General features: G+C 42.6%; 1 protein-coding gene across 3 annotated transcripts in view; it reads right to left on the minus strand.

Moving 5' to 3' along the window:
* Nucleotides 1–2193: 2193 nt before the first annotated feature.
* Nucleotides 2194–18500, minus strand: part of ARMC8 (armadillo repeat containing 8) — a 208208-nt gene continuing 191901 nt past the window's right edge. For all 3 annotated transcript variants that reach the window (XM_065410557.1, XM_065410556.1, XM_065410555.1), the window contains 4 exons: nt 12658–12753; nt 6938–7010; nt 4396–4489; nt 2194–2411 (listed from right to left, as the gene is read on the minus strand). In XM_065410557.1, coding sequence (XP_065266629.1) covers nt 2378–2411; nt 4396–4489; nt 6938–7010; nt 12658–12753 — 297 coding nt within the window. In that variant the 3' untranslated portion in view covers nt 2194–2377. The remainder of the gene's footprint in view (nt 2412–4395; nt 4490–6937; nt 7011–12657; nt 12754–18500) is intronic.

Raw genomic sequence — 18500 nt, forward strand, 5'->3', positions numbered from 1 at the left:
CAGATTTGCAGATGTGAGTAGAGGGGCATGCAAAAACTTGAGCACATGAAAATGTGCGCACAAAATATCAGGAGTGTAAATTTAGAGTTCAAGCTCAGGCTATTTTGAAAATTTAGCCCCCACGTGTATATAAAGTTTAACCAAGGAAGTGTTTTCTCAGTGCTACCAAAACTATGATTCATTTTACTTTTTAAATAAGGCTTTTATTTCTGAGATACTAGATATTTATCAGGTTCTCACATATTCATACTTGCCTCTCTGTGCAGACCCATTACCAAAGACTTGTAGCAATAATAAGAAATGGCCACTCACTTATTGCCATGTCCACGTTGGAAAAAAGTGTTAAGTGCTCACTTTTATATGATTTTCAGAGTGGGAAAACAATTACATTAAACTTATATAAAATTGTATTTTCCTTTGCAACCAAATGGTAACAGTTCTACAATACATAACATTCAAACTCTGGGCCAAACTGTGATCGCCTTTTGCTCACACAAATAGTTTCCTTTAAATTAATAGGACTACTCAGAAAAGTAAGGCAATTATAATCTGACACTTCTTAGAAATAAAGGATAAAGGTTTGAGATTACATTTGTGAAAACTGGTTAGTCAAGTTACAGTCCTGTCCTCTTGACCTGAAGCTCAAACTGCAAAAGGAGTTTTTTAAGGTAGAGTTGAATTCTTCAGTTTGCCCTTTAGTGCTAAGTAGACATAGCGTGTGGGGATTTTGACTCTATTAATGCCATTCCCTAAACTGAAAACCAGGAAGCAGATGGTAAATGTACTGCAGGAGGAAAGTAGTAACCCTGAATTGCAGTCTGGGAGAGCTTCTTGCTGCACTCACTTCTTTCTACACACATTTAACTCCTGAAGCTGAATTCAGTAAAAATGTAGGGTCTGATTTTCAGCATAATCTTAAATGGTTTTCCCTTTCTCTGCCCACAATTGAGTGGATATGAATTCTTGCAGACACAATATTTCACCACAATTTAATTACAGGCATAATTTCAGCCATTTAGTAGTCCAAGTATCTGACTGCAATGAGGAAGGTAAATGCTGTTTCTACAAATAACTAAAGCCACAATTTTAGGTGCCCACAAATTGTAGGCACACAGACAAAGGCCAGGTTTTGATAACCTGATCCTTTAAATGCAGTAAAATCTGGGCTATTATCCATGTATATGAATTCCTGGATATGTCTGTATATATATTGCTATTACTATAGCAATGTCACTGGGAGATAATTTTCTAATCACGTGTCCATTCTCCTGCAATCTAACCTATTCAGCTAATATTATGGAGAAATATTTTATATAGCAGTGAACTGATCTGTATGACCAAACAAGTCCCTTAAGCCATAACTTGCCAGGTCCTTTTGGTATCTTGAAAGTACAAGTCTTGCAACGTGCTACCTGTTTGATGTATCTTGGTGTCACAGTCAGCTGGTGTTCCTTATCACTGAGACAAGCCAATCTTTCAGCAATAATCTCAGCAAGATCTTGGATTTCACAGCAATAGGCTCATTCACCCAAGCCAGTGCTGATATTACATCCACATATTTCTTTTTGGCAGAAGATCAACACAACAGTTATACAATTGGTGAGAGTGAGAGTCCACCCTTGTCTTCTAAACATTTAAAAACCCCAAATAATCCTTTTGACCCATTCTACTGAGCTGAAAATGACATTAGTACCTGTTGACTGTGGGGCAGTAAAATGCTATCTCTTAGATTTTTTCATAGCACAGAATATGCTGGCTGTTATTTGAGTCTACTGTATTCCTCAATTTTTCTCTTCAAAAAGGAATATAAGTTAAGCTTAGGTTCAGAAATGCATATGTTTTACTTAAAAACATTCACCTGTTCAAAATTCAAAATAAACTTTATGGGATACAGTGTTTTTTTTTTAAATAACCTTTCATTCAAACTGTATATAATTCATTAAAGTATTCATACAGCAAACAATGGTTAACCCTTGAAAATGTGTAGAAAAAGATTTTCACACAAAAAAGGAAAACAAAATTTTGAGGTATCACACTCACACATACACCCAAACACACACGCAGGCTGCAGCAAAAGCAGAAAATTGTAGGCCCAAAAGAAAATGATGATTGATTGTTCTATTAGAGAGTCCAGGTAGCTCAGGAAAAAACACAAAAACAAAACCCTCCACAATAGTCCTCTGAGTAAAGAACTACCTCAAAAAAGTTCAAGTGCATTGGAGACCTGATCACCTAAACTGTTTCTGCAAAGCAGCTCCCTGCACCTGAGAGAAATGCAGCCCAAGGTGACTTGTGCAAATATAAGGAATCAGTTGAGGCTATTTCCTTTTAGTCCTTAAACACACGAGGGGTGTCCAAAGATTCACTTAGTCTTTGATCATGCAAGATACTGCTGGAGTGCTGTCTTCGCCCTGAAATTACAAATATTCCATTAGCCATTGAATCTGGACTTCAAAAAACAAACACCCACTGGAGATTCATGGTTAACATTTATCCCATATGACATTCTGTGCACAAGGCTAGTGTGTGAGGGAGGAACTGTTAGTGTGGCAATAAAAGGCTAAACTATTAATACGTTAAGATGGCAAAGCCTGAGGTTTCTCAGCAAAAATAGAGCCTAATGCCATTTGTGCTGTTTTCTTCGGCTAGGAGGAAAACTCTTTTATGCTACATGAGCAATGAGTAGTGCCAAACAGTCATTAAACCAGATCTAATCCACTGGTCTGGATTGCACCCCAGAATATGACAACATGGAAGGAGTGCATAAGTCCTCTTTGCTCCAGGATTGCACTAGTAGCTCATACTGAGTTGTCTGTCCACTCTCACTCATAGATCCTTTTCAGAGTCATTGCTTTCCAGGAAACAATGCCCCATTCTGTAGGTATGGGCTGCATTCCTTGTTCCTAGACAAGGCCGGTTCTAGGCACCAGCAAACCAAGCATGTGCTTGGGGCGGCACATTTTCAGGGGCAGCATTCTGGCAACTTTTTTTTTTTTTTTTTTGCGCTTCAGGCGGCAAAAGCCTAGAGATGGCCCTAGCAGCAGCAGCGCATTGTGCGCGGGGGTGCCCTAGGGCCACTGCAGTTCACGCCGTGGGGGAGCAGCGCCCGCACCTTGTGGCTGGGCCGGGCAGGCTCCGAGTGGGGGGACACTCGGGCTGGGGGCCGCCCCGCGGGGCACACGGAGCCGCTTGCAGGTGCCGCAGGGCGGCCGCCCCCCAGTGCCGCAGCCGGGGCTGGGCGAAGCGGCCCGAGCCGCCCAGGGACTGCGGCAGGGCGGCCAGAAGCAACAGCAGCAGCGGGGCCATAGAGGGCAGGGGCCTGCGTCCTGCTCTCCGGGGCTCCGCTCCCTCTGGGGCTGCCCTGCCCCAGCTCCTCAACCCCCTGCCAGGGCGGTCCCCCGGCTTTGCCCTCCTGGGTCCCAGCTGGTCCTGGAGGCGACCCTGGGCTGAAGCGCGGCCTGGGAGCCCCGCTGCTTACCCCGACCCTGCCAGCGCCGGACCGGCTGGAGGTGAGGGGGGAGCGGGCAGAGTCAGCACTGGTGGGGGGAGCCCAGGGCTGGGGCGGCAGGGCATGCGGGTGGGGGAGGGCACTGGTGGTGGTGGTGGGGGGTGAGAGCCCAGGGCTCAGGTGGGGAGCAGCCAAAAATTTTTTTGCTTTGGGTGGCAAAAAACCTAGAGCCGGCCCTGTTCCTAGATGTATAACTTTGAACTTGGCTGTATTTAAATGGTCCCTTGAAATATGTAACTACTTATGCTAAACAAACTGTTCCACCTTGTGTTTAGCTGTGACACTTTGAGTACATTTCCCAGACCTGAAGAAGAGCTCTGTGTAAGGTTTAAAGCTTGTCTCACCAAACAGAAGTTCGTCCAATAAAAGATATTATCTCACCCACCATGTCTCTCTAATATCCTGGGACTGACATGGCTACAACACTGCATACTACTAAAGTTACACATTAAGTTTGCAAGACCGGATAAATTATACTCAAGATTTAAAAAAAAATAAAAATTAGCTGAGGATCCTGAAACCTCCTTATTTTTTAGTAAAACATGGAATACTGGAAAAGTTCCAGAGACCTGGAAAAGTGCTAATGTTGTGTCAACGTGTACTGCTGTTTTTGAGGAGGGAGATGATGTATGAGTGGATAACCATCTTGGTGTCTGTCCTGCCTTAGGACTTGTCATAAATCCTACTTAGCAAGCATTCTTCAAATAAGATGAATATCATATTTTATTCATATGTGGCAGGACTCATCAATGTAAAGGGCCTGTCTTCTGCATGCAGCACTGACTCATGGATTTTTCTGTAATCCAAATGCTTTCAAAACAAGATTTTTTTTAAAAAAAGCACAGAATTCCCTCTGATCTCTATTTTGGGGGTTCTTTTATACTTACTTGTCACAAAGATTTGGATCTGATGACTGACTCAGTTTGTGTAGAATATCTACTATTCCGATATCTCGTAGTTTATCTTGGCGTTCTTGTGAACCTAAAAAAAATAAATCACATTATAGGGGATAACATCAAACAAGTGATTTATTAAAAATGATAAAAAAGAATTGGAGACAGGCATGTGCTATGAGGGGATATAATATGTGGATGCAAATAAAATGCTGTGCTAAGAAGCCTTTTAGGTCTACTTAACCTACGGCTGCTCTGTCTTTTCCTTTTAGAAGAAGCTACTAAATTTTTTTCCCTTCAATTTTTTTCACATGAATAAATGAGAGAAAATTAAACAGGCAAGAACCTTAAGAGATTTTATTATAAAGTAAGGAGTTTGACTCTGACTGGCTTCTTCCTTTCCAACTCTGTCTCTGATACTGGGTGTATTTAGCTGAAAATTTGTTACAGAGAAACTTCTAGCACTCAGAGTACAACACAAGCGAATACAGGAAATCAGAATGCTGGAAATACAGCGTGAAGTTTTACATGCTGAAGTGAGATTTGTTCCTGATGCTCCACATTCTCAAATTACTCAGCAGGAGAGTGGGAGATCAAACTACAAAAATAAGTCTCCTTGTTGAGGAACACCACAGCAGATTTAGAGAATGTAACCACCAATCTAAGAGTCATTCTCCCCCAACCCCATTTCCACTCACACCACCCCCTCCCTAGCACTGCTCCCATCTTCTGCTCCGCAACTCCGTGGCCTTCCAACTCCTGATTCATAGGATATGTCTAAACTGCAATGTAAGCCCGAGCTTAGACTCAGGCTCAAGCCCAAACCCCCTTCCTGTCTAACACATAATTCTGTCTGATCTGGGCCCAAGCCCAGGACCCTACAGGGGTGAAGGGTTTGAGCCCAGGCCCTGCAATGACTTGGGTCCAAATGGCATCATTCTGCAATGTGGAAACAGCTCGGGCCCGGGCCTCACAGACTCAGGTCCTGAGAGTCCACCAATGCTATTCAACACTCCCATGGGATGGTGTTCTCTGTGATTTTTATCCCAAAACTGGCCAATCAACTCCCAAGAAATGGAAGCCAGCCCTCTAGGTAAAGTACAACTGCTCAGCATTTAACCCTTCCATTTTATTCCGACCGCTGAGCTGCAAGCAAAGTGAACCTTCTTCTGAGTTTGTAATGGCCACCAACATGTAGAAGTCCTTTGCCAAGTGTGCTGCTACGTGGTCACAGGAACGTAGTCTGATTTTGGTTAATCGGTGGTGCGAGGTGAGCAAACAGTTTGACTTCAGCAAGAATTCGAGGAATGACCACAAGTACCAGGAAATAGCAAAGAAGCTGGCAGCACTGGGGATTCACTTGACCGGTTAACCAGTGCAGAGAGCAGATTAAGTGGCTCAAAATGACCACTGTAAGCCAGGCATGAGAACTGCACCTCTGGAAACTCGCTGTCATCCTGCCCCTTTTACAAAGAGCTTGAGTGGGTACTGGATACTGTGCCAAGCACTGAGCCACAAATGCTTCACGACAGTCTGTTAAGCTTGGATGGTGACCTTCTCACCCCCGAATCCAGTATAGGACTGGAGGGGACCCATCATGTACCAGATGAGGCTGCTGAAGTGACCAAACTGGGACAGACCCTGAGGAAGCTTTGCAGCACATTCTAGGTCCCTACTCAGAGGAGCTATTTGATGCCATCCTGGCGGAGCAGCCTGCCACACAACTGGCAGCAGAAACAAGAGGCAGTAGCCCCTCAGCCTGGTTAATTTCTGGCTCCATGTTCGTTGTTGTTAATATAGGGATGGGAGGGATTTCCGGTTTATGACCCAATGCAAAATTTATTACAAACTGCAGGAAGAAGCATGTATCCACTAATGGTGGATTTTATTACCATTATTGCACGATATATCATATTATGTATATTTCAAACAATAATGGTAAACACATAAGGTGTAACCTGTAAATTGTATCCAAACACTGTTTCTCAATACATTCATCTACTCAATACTATAAATTCACAGGTTCTTGGCCCCCACCCTCCACTGCATAAGCAGCTATGTCATTCACAAGTACAATGCATGGCAATCAATTCTCCCCCCACCCCATTTCATTAAGTGATAATGGCAATACCTCATTTACTGCAAACCCTGTACAATCACATTCATAAATGCATATTCTCCGTCTTCTATTAGGTCATGCAAGTCCATAATGTGGGTGCACAAAGCATCCCCGATTTCTGTTGTCCTTCAGGAACCTTAAGCTGTGTCACAGCGACCAGCTGGGACCTTAGTCTCATTGCCCTCCCTCCCCCAGCCTCGCTATTGTCTATAATAATCACTTGCTGCATCTTGCATCTAGACCTTAAGCCCACTGGGGCATGGACTGTATTTCACTGTGTTTGTATAGGGCATACATAGTCAAGACTGAGTCCCATTGTACTACTACCTAACATTGGCCATTCTCTTCCTTGAGAGGATTTTGTTTTGACAATACTTTCTGTCCAAGACAATACATAAAAGTATGAGGGTCTCTTACCTTCTTCTTCATTCCATATGAGATTAGATATGCAAAACATGGCAGCAAGCTGAAGTTTAGTATTCGAATGACTCTGAATATAGAAACAGAATTTTTGGAGTTTCAGAAGCTAAATATCACAAAACTTTGTAGATGTACATTTTCTAACATTCACTTAAGGACTGAGGTAAAAAAGCATGGGCAATTCCTCATCCACGATCTGCACCAAAGACATTACTGCTATTTAGGGCAGTCAGGTACAGTGTTCTTTGAATGGAGAGTTATTTTGTCCTTGATTTCAAAACAGATTCTACCTTCACCATATTGCAGACATTGTTACACTCACTACACTAACCATGAAGTCAAGAGGCTCTTGCTGCTGCCACTCTCCCATCTGGCATCAGGTTCAGTCCAGTCCAGCCTATAGGTCATCAGGAAGATTGTACCAGCCACACCGCTCCTGAGCATAACTGTGTTCTCCTCAGACTTGCTTTCTATTTCGGGACTCTCACTCTCAGGCAGCTGGGATGAGCCGGTTAACAGCTGGTGTTTCTTAAGGTCTGCTGTGTTTCTGTTATGTCTTGAGATACCAGCAAGTTGTTTTCAACACAGTTATAAAATATTTGTTTTGATTCTGCCTTGGCCTGTTGTTCAAGAGGCACCAAATGGAAGGACAGCTATGCACAGACTGTGTGCTCTCATTCCTATAGCAACTAGCCTGGTCTTTAATAGGTGTTTGGGGAACATGTCTATTTAGATTTCTCTGCTGAACTGGTTGTGTAACAAAGCGTTGGTTCTGGTGCTCAGATACACATCCCTTCACTCTGTTCCAAGGCTCAGTTGCCCCTTTAATAATGAGTTCATGGAGCACATGATGGAGTCATGTAACTGCACGTTGAGAGGGCCCTTCCATGTGTGAAACTGAGCAGGCTGAGGGTGGAGACACCAAACTTTTTGCACTGCGCTCCCCATTTGAGTTACAATTTTTTGTTGCACCCCCCAACTCAAACAGGTTTGGAAGCCCACTAAGGTGAGTCAGGGGTGCAGGTGGGGCTCCCTCCCTGAGCCCTGCTGTGCGGGGCTGGCCCGAGCCACCTGGCGTTGCTACTCACCCTTCCCCTCGCCAAACATTTCTCACACCCCACAGTTTGAAAACTTCTAGAAGCTGTTGCTAAATGGAAGGCAGAAATCTGGGGGGAGGGACATGACCCTGCATGCCCCCCCCCGTGTCGCCTCTGCCTATCTCAGATGGGGGTATGCGGCAGACTATATTAAAAGTAGCCTAAAAAGTCTGAAAACCATTGACCTACCCCAAGAGAAGCAGCAAAGGGATGAACTCATCTCTATCTATCCCAATGAGATGCTAACTAGAGGGGTACAGATCAGTGTTAATTCCATACAGGCAGGTTAACAAACCAACACTGGAATCCATGCTCGCCTCAGCTAAAGGACATGCAACGGAGCCAATACTTGAGGGGCCAAACAAGCCTGAATCTGTTATTCTTCAGGCCATGCTGCAAGGCACTTCTTTTTAGGGCTGTTGAAGGCTAGTCTTGCTAGGGGTGACGTGGGGACAGGGTGGATTTGATTTAAATCACTAGTCAGGAAGACTCGATTTAATCATGGATTTCTACATAAAAATGCATTCTTGTTGGTTGTTATAATCTTAATACATATTCTTCACAACTCAGAGAAATGTAGGTTTAATTTTTAGAAGGTACACACTATACATTTTTAAACAGTGATTTATTTTGAAAACTCTTCAGATTAGTTTTACAGCTATATCAGAAAATGAATGATTGGTTATTTCATTTACCAAAGGTAATCGAAGCAGATATTTATGAAGTCATTGGGAGGTGAACTATCTCCAATTCAACAGGTTAATCATTAATATTTGGAGGATTTTCTTGCCATGCTGTATTAGGAGGAGAACATCACCAGACAGACATTTAAATTGTTTTATTTAACTAAAATAACAACGTTATGTATTCTGGATTTTTTTCTTCGACAGCAAACATATCATATTTTAACAAAACAAGCATTTAGTTAAACATTCAAGTTTTTTAAAATCAGGTTTGTTTTTGTTAAAATTGTTTTTAACTAAAATAGTTACATGAAAAATTAATAAAAAAATTAAATCGACTATGTCAGCCAGGTCAACATGAGAAACTTAAAATACTGGCTTCTGCAGCTAACTCAGTCATCTTCACCTTCATTTTCCTGTTTGTTCATAATCTGGAAAAGAAAAACAAGCTTTCCTGCCTTTTCAGGTCCCAAACGATTTTTCAATTTGGAATGAATTAGTCCAAAGGAAGAAAATATTCTTTCTACACTGGCAGAAGAACCTACTGCTGTTAAAAGCGAGATTATCAGTTCAACAGTCTCTGAATCCAAGTCCTTAAGTGACTTCCACCAGTTCACTGGTGTGACTTTCTTTAAAACATCATCAGCAAACATGTATTTCTTGAATGGTTCACCCTTAGCTCTGAAGTTTATTATAGTTGTCGTTATGGAGGGATGATTGCTGGATGTCCATGTCATAAGCCAACTCCTCTTCTTCAGCAGTTAAGGTTTGACCTTGGTACCGAGTATTGAGAATATTTGCAAGAAAATGAGCTGGAGATAGTGCTTGTCCCATTCATTTTTTTAATGCTTGTAATTTAACTCTGCCATTGCATATTTCTCTTTTTAAGATCTCACTCAGTTCCTTCCAAATTTCAACAGCGTCAGCAATAAAACAGCTATTTCCCTGCATTTTGTTCAAGGCTACAGAAATAGGCTTCAGGGTACTCAGCATGTGTTCAACATCTCTTAAGCCCAATGTTGAGAATTTTGGCTGTGACAGTGCAATCTCTTTTTTCACAGTTTTGTTCACAAACTGTCATCAGATTAGGCCAGTTCTTGATATAGTGCTCAAAACAGTCCACTACTGAGTTCCATCGTACTTCTTGTGGGAGAGTTAGCTTGGTTCCTCCCACGTTTTTCAGAGCAGCTGCTGCAAAGTGGTTGTTATGGAAGTATTTTGCAATTTCAACAACATTAGCCTTTATTTCTGGAACACTGAAGTCTTTGGCTAGGAGGTGCATCAAATGAGCACTGCAACTGTATGTTATTGGCTTGGCACTCTTCTAAATTTCTTCTCATCTTGGATACATTTGCTGCTTGCATTGTCTGTGACGAAGCTGCATACTAGACATTTGAATTTTTGTTCAGTTTGTTATAGCTTTTACTGCTACTTCTTGTAAGTATTCTGCTGTTGTGTGCATTTCCTGATGTATCAATTGTTTCTGTAAGGAAGACATTCCCTTCTTCTGTTGTCACACAAGCACGTACAACAGGATCATTGTGGACATTGCTCCACCCATCAAGACTCAGGTTAACAATTTCACCCTCTAGACCTTTTGCACACTGCTCAATTTCTCTTTCATACACTTTATCCAGGAATTTGCCTGCGACATCTGCTCTGTTGGGTGAACTGTATCCTGGTCTTAATGACTGGATCATATTAATGAAGTGTGGGTTCTCAGTCATACGAAAAGGAGAGTTTGTTGCATAAGCAAACTGGGCAATTTTTTCATCAATTACCTCTTTTTGTAATCTGCTGGTTCTTAGCACGAACTTATCTATGGTTGTTTCTGGATGATGGAGATTTTTTTTTTTTCCTTTTTGCTACAGGTGATATACTGTGGCTGTGTGACATACATGATGTGACTGAAACATTATCATTGGCAGATAACTCTGAAACTGTAGAAAATGATGGTGATCTTGAAGGTGGATAGTTTTCAGAATCCTGTATGTTGAGGATGGATTCTCCTAAACAAAATAAGTCAATGCAGTTATTTAATTATTATTACCATACTGCTCATTTAGTATTACTCATTGCATTCACTGACACTCAGTACTACTTTAAAGGTGAAATTATAAAAGGAAGATCTGCCTATTTCAGCTATTTATTTTTTATTACAACTGCATCTAAAATAGAGTAACTACTATATTTTTTGCCCAAACATGAGAATTCAAGACTAGTCCAGAAGGAAGACAGGCAGGCCTTAAGAAAGAAGTATGAAATAAAAAAGTTTACCAACCTGAAGATCCTGCATGTTCAGACAGGTTCCTTTCATCATCTTCAATGCAGCTTCCTCCTGAGAAGGAACACTTCTCATGATGTTGTTTCATTCGGGCAACCAGGTCTTGCATTTCTTTGTTGCACTGTTTGCATTTTGCATGCATGCCTGTCTTACCCACAGGTAGAGGAACTTCATTAAAATATTCCCAAACTGGGTCTCTTTTACGGCCTGCTGCCATTATAGGTTTTCCCTTCTAGTGAGAGAATGGTATTGTAGATCTCAAATCAATGAAGGCTACACTCAGAAAGTCCTCAAGACTTCTTGAATATGCAGCTCAAACAGTTTCACTTTTGTTTCTACTGCCTGTCCCTCCCTTTTCACATTTATCTCCAGACTTCTTCTCATTGTCCAGATCTGTTCGGCCCCCAACAATCTTCTATTCGTTGAACTTTTTGAAACTTTGCACTTTTAGAGAAAGGTAAGGGATTGACTCTGTATACACAAATTTGCAGAGGGACAATAGGGTTGAGGTCTGTTATTTCTCACCTCTATATATTATTCATTTATTTAAAAACATTTTTGCTGTTAACAAGCATGTTATCTCTGGAGACACAAATCCACAGTCTGAGAACTGCAAAACTAAGCATCTTTGATGGTATCTTCTAGACTGAGCACTGAGTTCCATTGGGTAGATAGAAAGATTAACCTAAATAATCTATACAGAAGCGCCTGGAACCCCATAAGATTGGGTCCCTAATCCATGAACTATTGGAACTCATTTACAAAACTTATCTTAAACATTACATGACTATATTGTCTCATACTATAGAATTAGAATTTATAATCCCTATTCCATGATGAGATATCTTTGAGCTATAATGTATCTATCTTTAGATAGGTTTTTTCCTCAAAAAGCATTTTATCAAAAAAATCTGATTTAAATTAAAAAAAAATCCATTTTTTAAAAATCATTGATTTTATCCACCCTGCATGGGGAAATGGGGCATTTGGGTTATTGCTTTGTGCTGCTGGTTATTTGGTATTATTGTGTTTTGGGTTTGCTGTTTCTTTTTTGATTTACCCTGTTTACGTAAATGTCAGAAGTGCCCAGGATGCAAAGATGGGGCTTCTTGTTTTGTACAATAAAACATTTACATTAAATAGGCTGGAAAGGCCTGGGAGCCGAAGGAATCTTGCTGCCTAGGGAAAGGGCGAAGCCAAACAGCACTAAGCATGAGTTAGCCTGCTACTAGGATGCAGCTTCCTTTTCTTGCAGCTGCCTGAGATCTGGAGGATTGGAGTCTGTGACCCCAAGCTCCCCCTACCCCAAGGGGAGCATTTATCAAAATCTCTATCAGATACACCTAATTAAGGCGGAAACACCTTCCCTTCCATTACTGTCTGGTGCTACATGTGTACCTTAATACACTGTAAGGCTGCTGTGGGAGCCTTAATTTTTGGATTTCCCTTTTGACTGAGTCGCCAGCCTTAACTCTGCCTTCATGTAGTGTTTGAACTGAACTAACACACGCTCTCTGTACAGATGGATATACCGAAATTAAGTGTTTGATACTGAATACTAGTCATTTGTATAACTTTTAAGCCATGTTAGAGTACCCACTTTCAACTCCTGCAAAGAAGAGAGGGCAGACCCTTCAAAGAAATTCCCCATACCATGTAATACTTAATTTTCTGCAAGATGTCATCATTGGTCATAATGAGTTCTTTTGCTGTTGTTCCATCTGCTATGTTGGCAAGTATACATAATGTCTGAAAAAGAGAGAAAGTTGTCATTTGCAGTACATCTATGAATCATAGCTTTCCTGACAGTTCCAACCTTTCATGGTGAACACTTCTTTATCAGAATCTGGAGTTTCCAGATTGTTACACTGAGGACAAAGTATTCTGTTGGCTCAATGCCACTGACTCCAATGGTGTTATGCCAGCAGAGAATTTAGCCCTGAGTTCTTGACTAAACCACACTAATAGAACAATCATAGTCATCGGGGATAGCCATTTTAGACTTGATTCTGATCATGAGGGAGGAACCTGTAATAAATCTGAAGGTGGAAGGTGAAAGTGATAACGAAATGATAGATTTAATGATTCTAAGGAAAGGAAGGAGTGAGAGCAACAGAATAAGGACAATAGACTTCAAAAAAGCAGATTAAAAATCATAGAACTGATAGGTAAGGTCCCATGGGAAGGAAGTTAAGGAAAAACAGAATTCAGGAGTGCTGGCAATTTCTTAAGCAGACAATAGCAAAGGCACAACTACAAACTATCCCAATGCAAAGGAAAGACAGGAAGAATAATAAGAGGCCAATATGACTCCATAAGGAGCTTTTTAGTGACCTGAAAATCAAAAAGGAATCTTACAAAAAGTGGATGAATTGCTATGGAGGAGTACAAAAGAATAGCAGAAGCATGTAGGGACAAAAATAAGAAAGGCTACAGCACAAAATGAGTTACACCTACCCAGGGACATAAAAAGCAAGAAGAGGTACTTTAAATACATTAGGATCAAGAGAAAGACGAAGGAAAGTGTAGATCCTTAACTTAGTTGGGAAGGGGAGCTAATAATTGATGACATCAAAAGGCTGAGGTAATGCCTATTTTGCTTCAGTCCTCACTAAGAAGGGTAACAGTGACCAGATACTCAACATAATTAATATTAACCACAAGGGGAAAGGTACCTAGGCCAAAATAGAGAAAGACCAGGTTAAAGACTTTTTAGATAATTTAGATGTATTCAAGGGCCTGATGAAGTTGGACTAGATGACCTCCTGAGGTCTCTTCCAACCCTAATCTTCTATGATTTATCCTAGGGTACTTAAGGAATTAGCTGAAGCAATCTCAGAACCATTAGCGATGATCTTCGAGAACTCATGGAGGACAGGTGAGGACTCAGAGGACTGGAGAAGGGCAAACATAGTACCTATCTTTAAAAAGGGGAAACAAAAAGCACCCAGGGAATTAAAGACCAGTCAGCCTTTGAGATCTGGGAAGATACTGGAACAAATTATTAAACAATCAATTTGTGAGCACCTAGAGAATAATAGCATTATAAGGAATAGCCAGCATGGACTATTATGACTAACAAACCTAATTTCCTATGGAGACCATGTGGCCACCCTCCAAATGTCCAGTGTGGAAATGTCACCGAGGAACACTATCGATATCACTTGTGCTCTTGTGGAGTGAGCCCATATCTGCTGAGGAGGCATAGCCAAAGCCATCTCATATGCAGCCTTGATACAGGATGTTATTCATCTAGAGATGATCTGTGCAGAGACTGTTTGCCCTTCCATGCGGTCCGCATATAACACGAATAGGAGAGGTGAAACACAAAACGGTTTGGTCCTGTCTAGATAAAAGGCTAGACATCGCCTGATATCCAGAGTATGTAGGCGTGGTTCTGCCGGGGAAAAGCGCGGCTTAGGGAAAAACAGGTAAATACACTGCCTGATTCAGATGAAACAGAGACCACTTTGGATAAAAACTTTGGATGTGGTTGCAGCATTACCTTGCCCTTGCCCCTGGAGAACTGAGTGTAAGGCAGCTCAGCCATGAGGGCCTGCAGCTCACACACCCTCCTTGCTGAAGTGATGGTTATCAAGAACATGGTTTTCTGAGACAGGTGGGGCAGCGGACAGGACACAAGGGGCTTGAATAGAGGGCCCATCAGAGTCACCAGAACCGTGTTTAGGTCCCACATGGGAGCCATTTCTCAGATTGAGGGATGTAAGCAGAGAAGCCCCTTCAGAAATCTTATCACCATGGCACTAGAAAAAACTGATTTCCCTTGAATTGGGGGGTGGAACACTGCTATTGGTGCCAAATGCACTCTCAGAAAACTGAGCACAAAGCCTGATTTCTGAACATGTAGCAGGTATTCCAAGATGTCTTGGATGGAAGCCCTGGTTGGGTGCCATCAGCCAAAGACCACACGGGGAACCTCTTCCACTTTGCTAAGTAGGCCATCCTAGTGGAGGACTTCCTACTGTTGAGTAGGATTTGTTGGACAGCCGCCAAGCACTGTTCCTCCTCTTCATTCAGCCATGTAGCAGCCACGCCGAAAGGTGCAGGGAGCTGATGGTAGGATGGAGTGTGCAGCCCTGATCCTGAGCAAACAGGTTGGGATGGAGAGGAAGCGGTACGGGAGGCTGAGCCAACAGCGCGAGGTCTGAGAACGAGCACTGTCTCAGCCATGCTAGGGCAATGAGGATGAGCTTGATCCGATCCGCCTTGAGCCTGAAGGTAACCTGCAGAATGATTGGAATGGGGGGAAAAGGCATACAGAAGAGCCGACCACCATCTGGAGTGGAAGGAATCAGAGAGGGAGCCTGGGCTGAGGACCCCCTTAAGAGCAGAATAGATGACACTTCCTGTTTTCAATTGTCACAAACAGGTCAATTGTGGGGATGCCCCATGTTGCGAAGACAACTTGGAGAGTGCACTCCTTCAGTGACCATTTGGGGCTCAGGGAGAAAACCCTGCTGAGATGGTCCCCAAGACAATTTTCTACCAACAGCAAATGGACTGCTACCAGAGTGATGTCTTTTTTGATGCAAAATTGCCACTGGTTGATCACCTCCAAGCAGAGTAATCTGGAATGCATCCACCCCTTGCTTATTCACATAGTACTTCGCGGTGCTAGTGTTGACATGCACTGTGGATTGCTCAAAGTTCTAACACATTGATATGGAATGATACTTCTTGTTCCGACTACAGGCCCTGCACCCTGAACAAGTCCAGACGCACCCCCCCAGCCCAGAAAGGAAGCACAGATAACCACTAACTTGGTTGAAGAGGCCGAGCGAAGGGGACCCCATGGCATACACTGAATGGGGACTCCCACCAGCATAGGGAATCTAGGAATCATGGAGGGAGGTGAATCAAACTGTCCAGAGGATGCAGGGCAGGACGGTAAACCATCTGAAGGGGGAAAAGGTGTGACCTGCAGAACTGGACCACCTGCACGCACATGGACACGTGGCCCAATTGGCTAAGACAAACGCGGACTGTCATGAACCGCTGAGAATGCAGACTGAGGCAGACCTGTTAAATTGTCTGGAAGTGGTTGGTTGGCAAGAATGCTCTTGACCTTGTGGAGTCTAACAGGGCCCCAATAAACTCAGTTTTTTTTACTGGGAGCCAAAGTTGACTTTGCAGTGTTTAAATGAGTCCCAGATGGTTAAGCAAATGCAATGTGGTGTTGAGATGGGCGAGAACCTCCTCTCTGGAGCTGCCCTTCAGCAGCCAGTTGTCGAGGTACAAAAGCTGTAGCTTCCCTTCCTCCTGAGATATGCCATGACCACCGCCATGCATTTGGTGAAGACTGAGGGGGCAGAAGAGAGGCAGAATGGGAGACTCATATACTGAAAGTGATGAAAGTGATGAGACCTCTTCTTCGGTGCCAACAACAGAGAGCAGCTCCACCATGTCTCTGGCGAAGCGCCTGCCCTGGAATGAGAGGCAACCATGCTCTCCAAACCCGAGGGTAATCTTGAGGAGGGCCTCGGTACTGGAACAGGCCACATAGCCTGTTCAAGCAGGGGCTGCTTGAGGCAAAGGCCCCATGCCACCTGAGTCTGCTTGTTAAATGACTTACAAATTCAACAGCTCTCTGTAAGGTAGGCCACTCCAAGACAAGGCAAGCACTGCATGTGAGGGTCGCTGTAAGGGATCACCCCTCCACATAAAGCACAGTGTTTAAATCCCTGTGAGGGCATCACCAGGGAACACTATCAACTAACACCATCTAACTCCTAACTAATACTAACTTTATATAATAAACTAGGTCAGTGGTTCCCAAACTGGAGTTTGTGAACCCCTGGGGGTTTGCGAAATGTTACAGGGGGTTCTCGGGAAAAAAATTCCCTAATGGCGGACAGAGCTGTCCCTAGGGACCCGGACCCCAGGCATCATGGGGCCAGCAGCCCTGAGCCCCTGGACTTCCAAGAGCTAAGCAGATCAAAGCAAGCATATCTATCACACTGAGGAGATTTAAACTTCAAGACTCCTTATAAGGAATGGAAAGAGAGGTGGATATTTTTTGCGGTTTTTAAAATTAAATAGGCAGCTAGTATAGTTTTTAAAATTATTATGAAGAACAAGTTTAAGCTTTGTTGTAACGTGCATTGTTTGCCTGGACTGCTCAAGACCTGAATGCTTATGTAGGAGGAACTCTTTAAGTTGGCTTCTTAAATACCTTCATGCTGGTTTCACATCTGATACTCCTTGATGAAACATAGCAGCCTTGTCTTATAACAGGCTTAATCAAAGTGATACAAGCTACGAAAGTGAGATCTTGGAAGAGTGTTGTCATTTTCATAATGTAATAAAAATACTGTAATGATAAATAATAATAATAAATAGTGTGTAATAAGCATGTCATCAAAACAAATTTTATATTTCCAAGATCACTGCTTTTATAATTTATTCTCAGGTAAAGGAGAAAATCCTTGGAAATATTCATTTTTAGGAGGGGGTTCACGAGATTTGACATTTTAGTGAAAGGAGTTCACAGGTTGTTAAAGTTTGGGAACCACTGAACTAGGCTAAGATGAAATGCGAAGTTATGAGACTACAATCACATAGAGCTCTGACTCCAGCCATGGGTGATGAGAAGGAACTAAGGGGGGTTTTGGCAGCGCTACTTCATATAGCCAGGGGAGGGGCCACAGACATGAGTGCCGCCCCTCTATGGGTATTGCTAGGCAAAAGTCTCTGGCTCCAGTGTGATGGGTGTGCATGCACCGTAGTGGAATACATATCTGCATCTACTGAAGAATGAGCAGATGAGCCAACCTGGGAGTGGTTGCAAGCACTTTGGAAGTCAGGAATGACCTTCACAAATTGGAGAGTTGGTCTGAATTCTACAAGATGAAATTCAATACGGAGAAGTGCAAAGTACTACACTTAGGAAGGAAAAATCAAATGCACAACTACAAGATGGGCAAAAACTAGTTAGGTTGTAGAACTGCCGGAGAGGATCTGGGGGTTACAGTGGATCACAAATTGAATATAAGTCAACAATATGATACAGTTTAAATAAAAGGCTAATATCACTCTGAGGTGCATGAACAGGAGTGTTGTACATAAGACACAGGAGGTGATTGTTCTGCTCTATTTGGCACTGGTGAGGCCTCAGCTGGAGTACTATGTCTAATTTTGGGCAAAGCACCTTAAGAAAGATGTGGACAAATTGGAAAAAGTCCAGAGGATAGCAATAAAAAAAGCCTGACCTATGAGGAAAGGTTAAAAAAAACTGGGCATGTTTAGTCTTGCGAAACAAAGACTGAGGGGGGACCTGAAAATAGTCTTCAATTATGTTAAAGACTGTTACAAAGAGGACTATGATAAATTGTTCTCCATGTCCACTGAAGACAAGACAAGAAGTAATGGGCTTTATCAGCAGCAAGGAAGATTTAGGTTACGTATTAGGAAAAACTTACTAACTATAAGGGTAGTGAAACTCTTGAATAGGCTTCCAAGGGAGGCTGTGGAATCCC

The sequence above is a fragment of the Emys orbicularis genome, chromosome 9 (assembly GCF_028017835.1).
Source record: "Emys orbicularis isolate rEmyOrb1 chromosome 9, rEmyOrb1.hap1, whole genome shotgun sequence".
Lineage (NCBI taxonomy): Eukaryota > Metazoa > Chordata > Testudines > Emydidae > Emys > Emys orbicularis.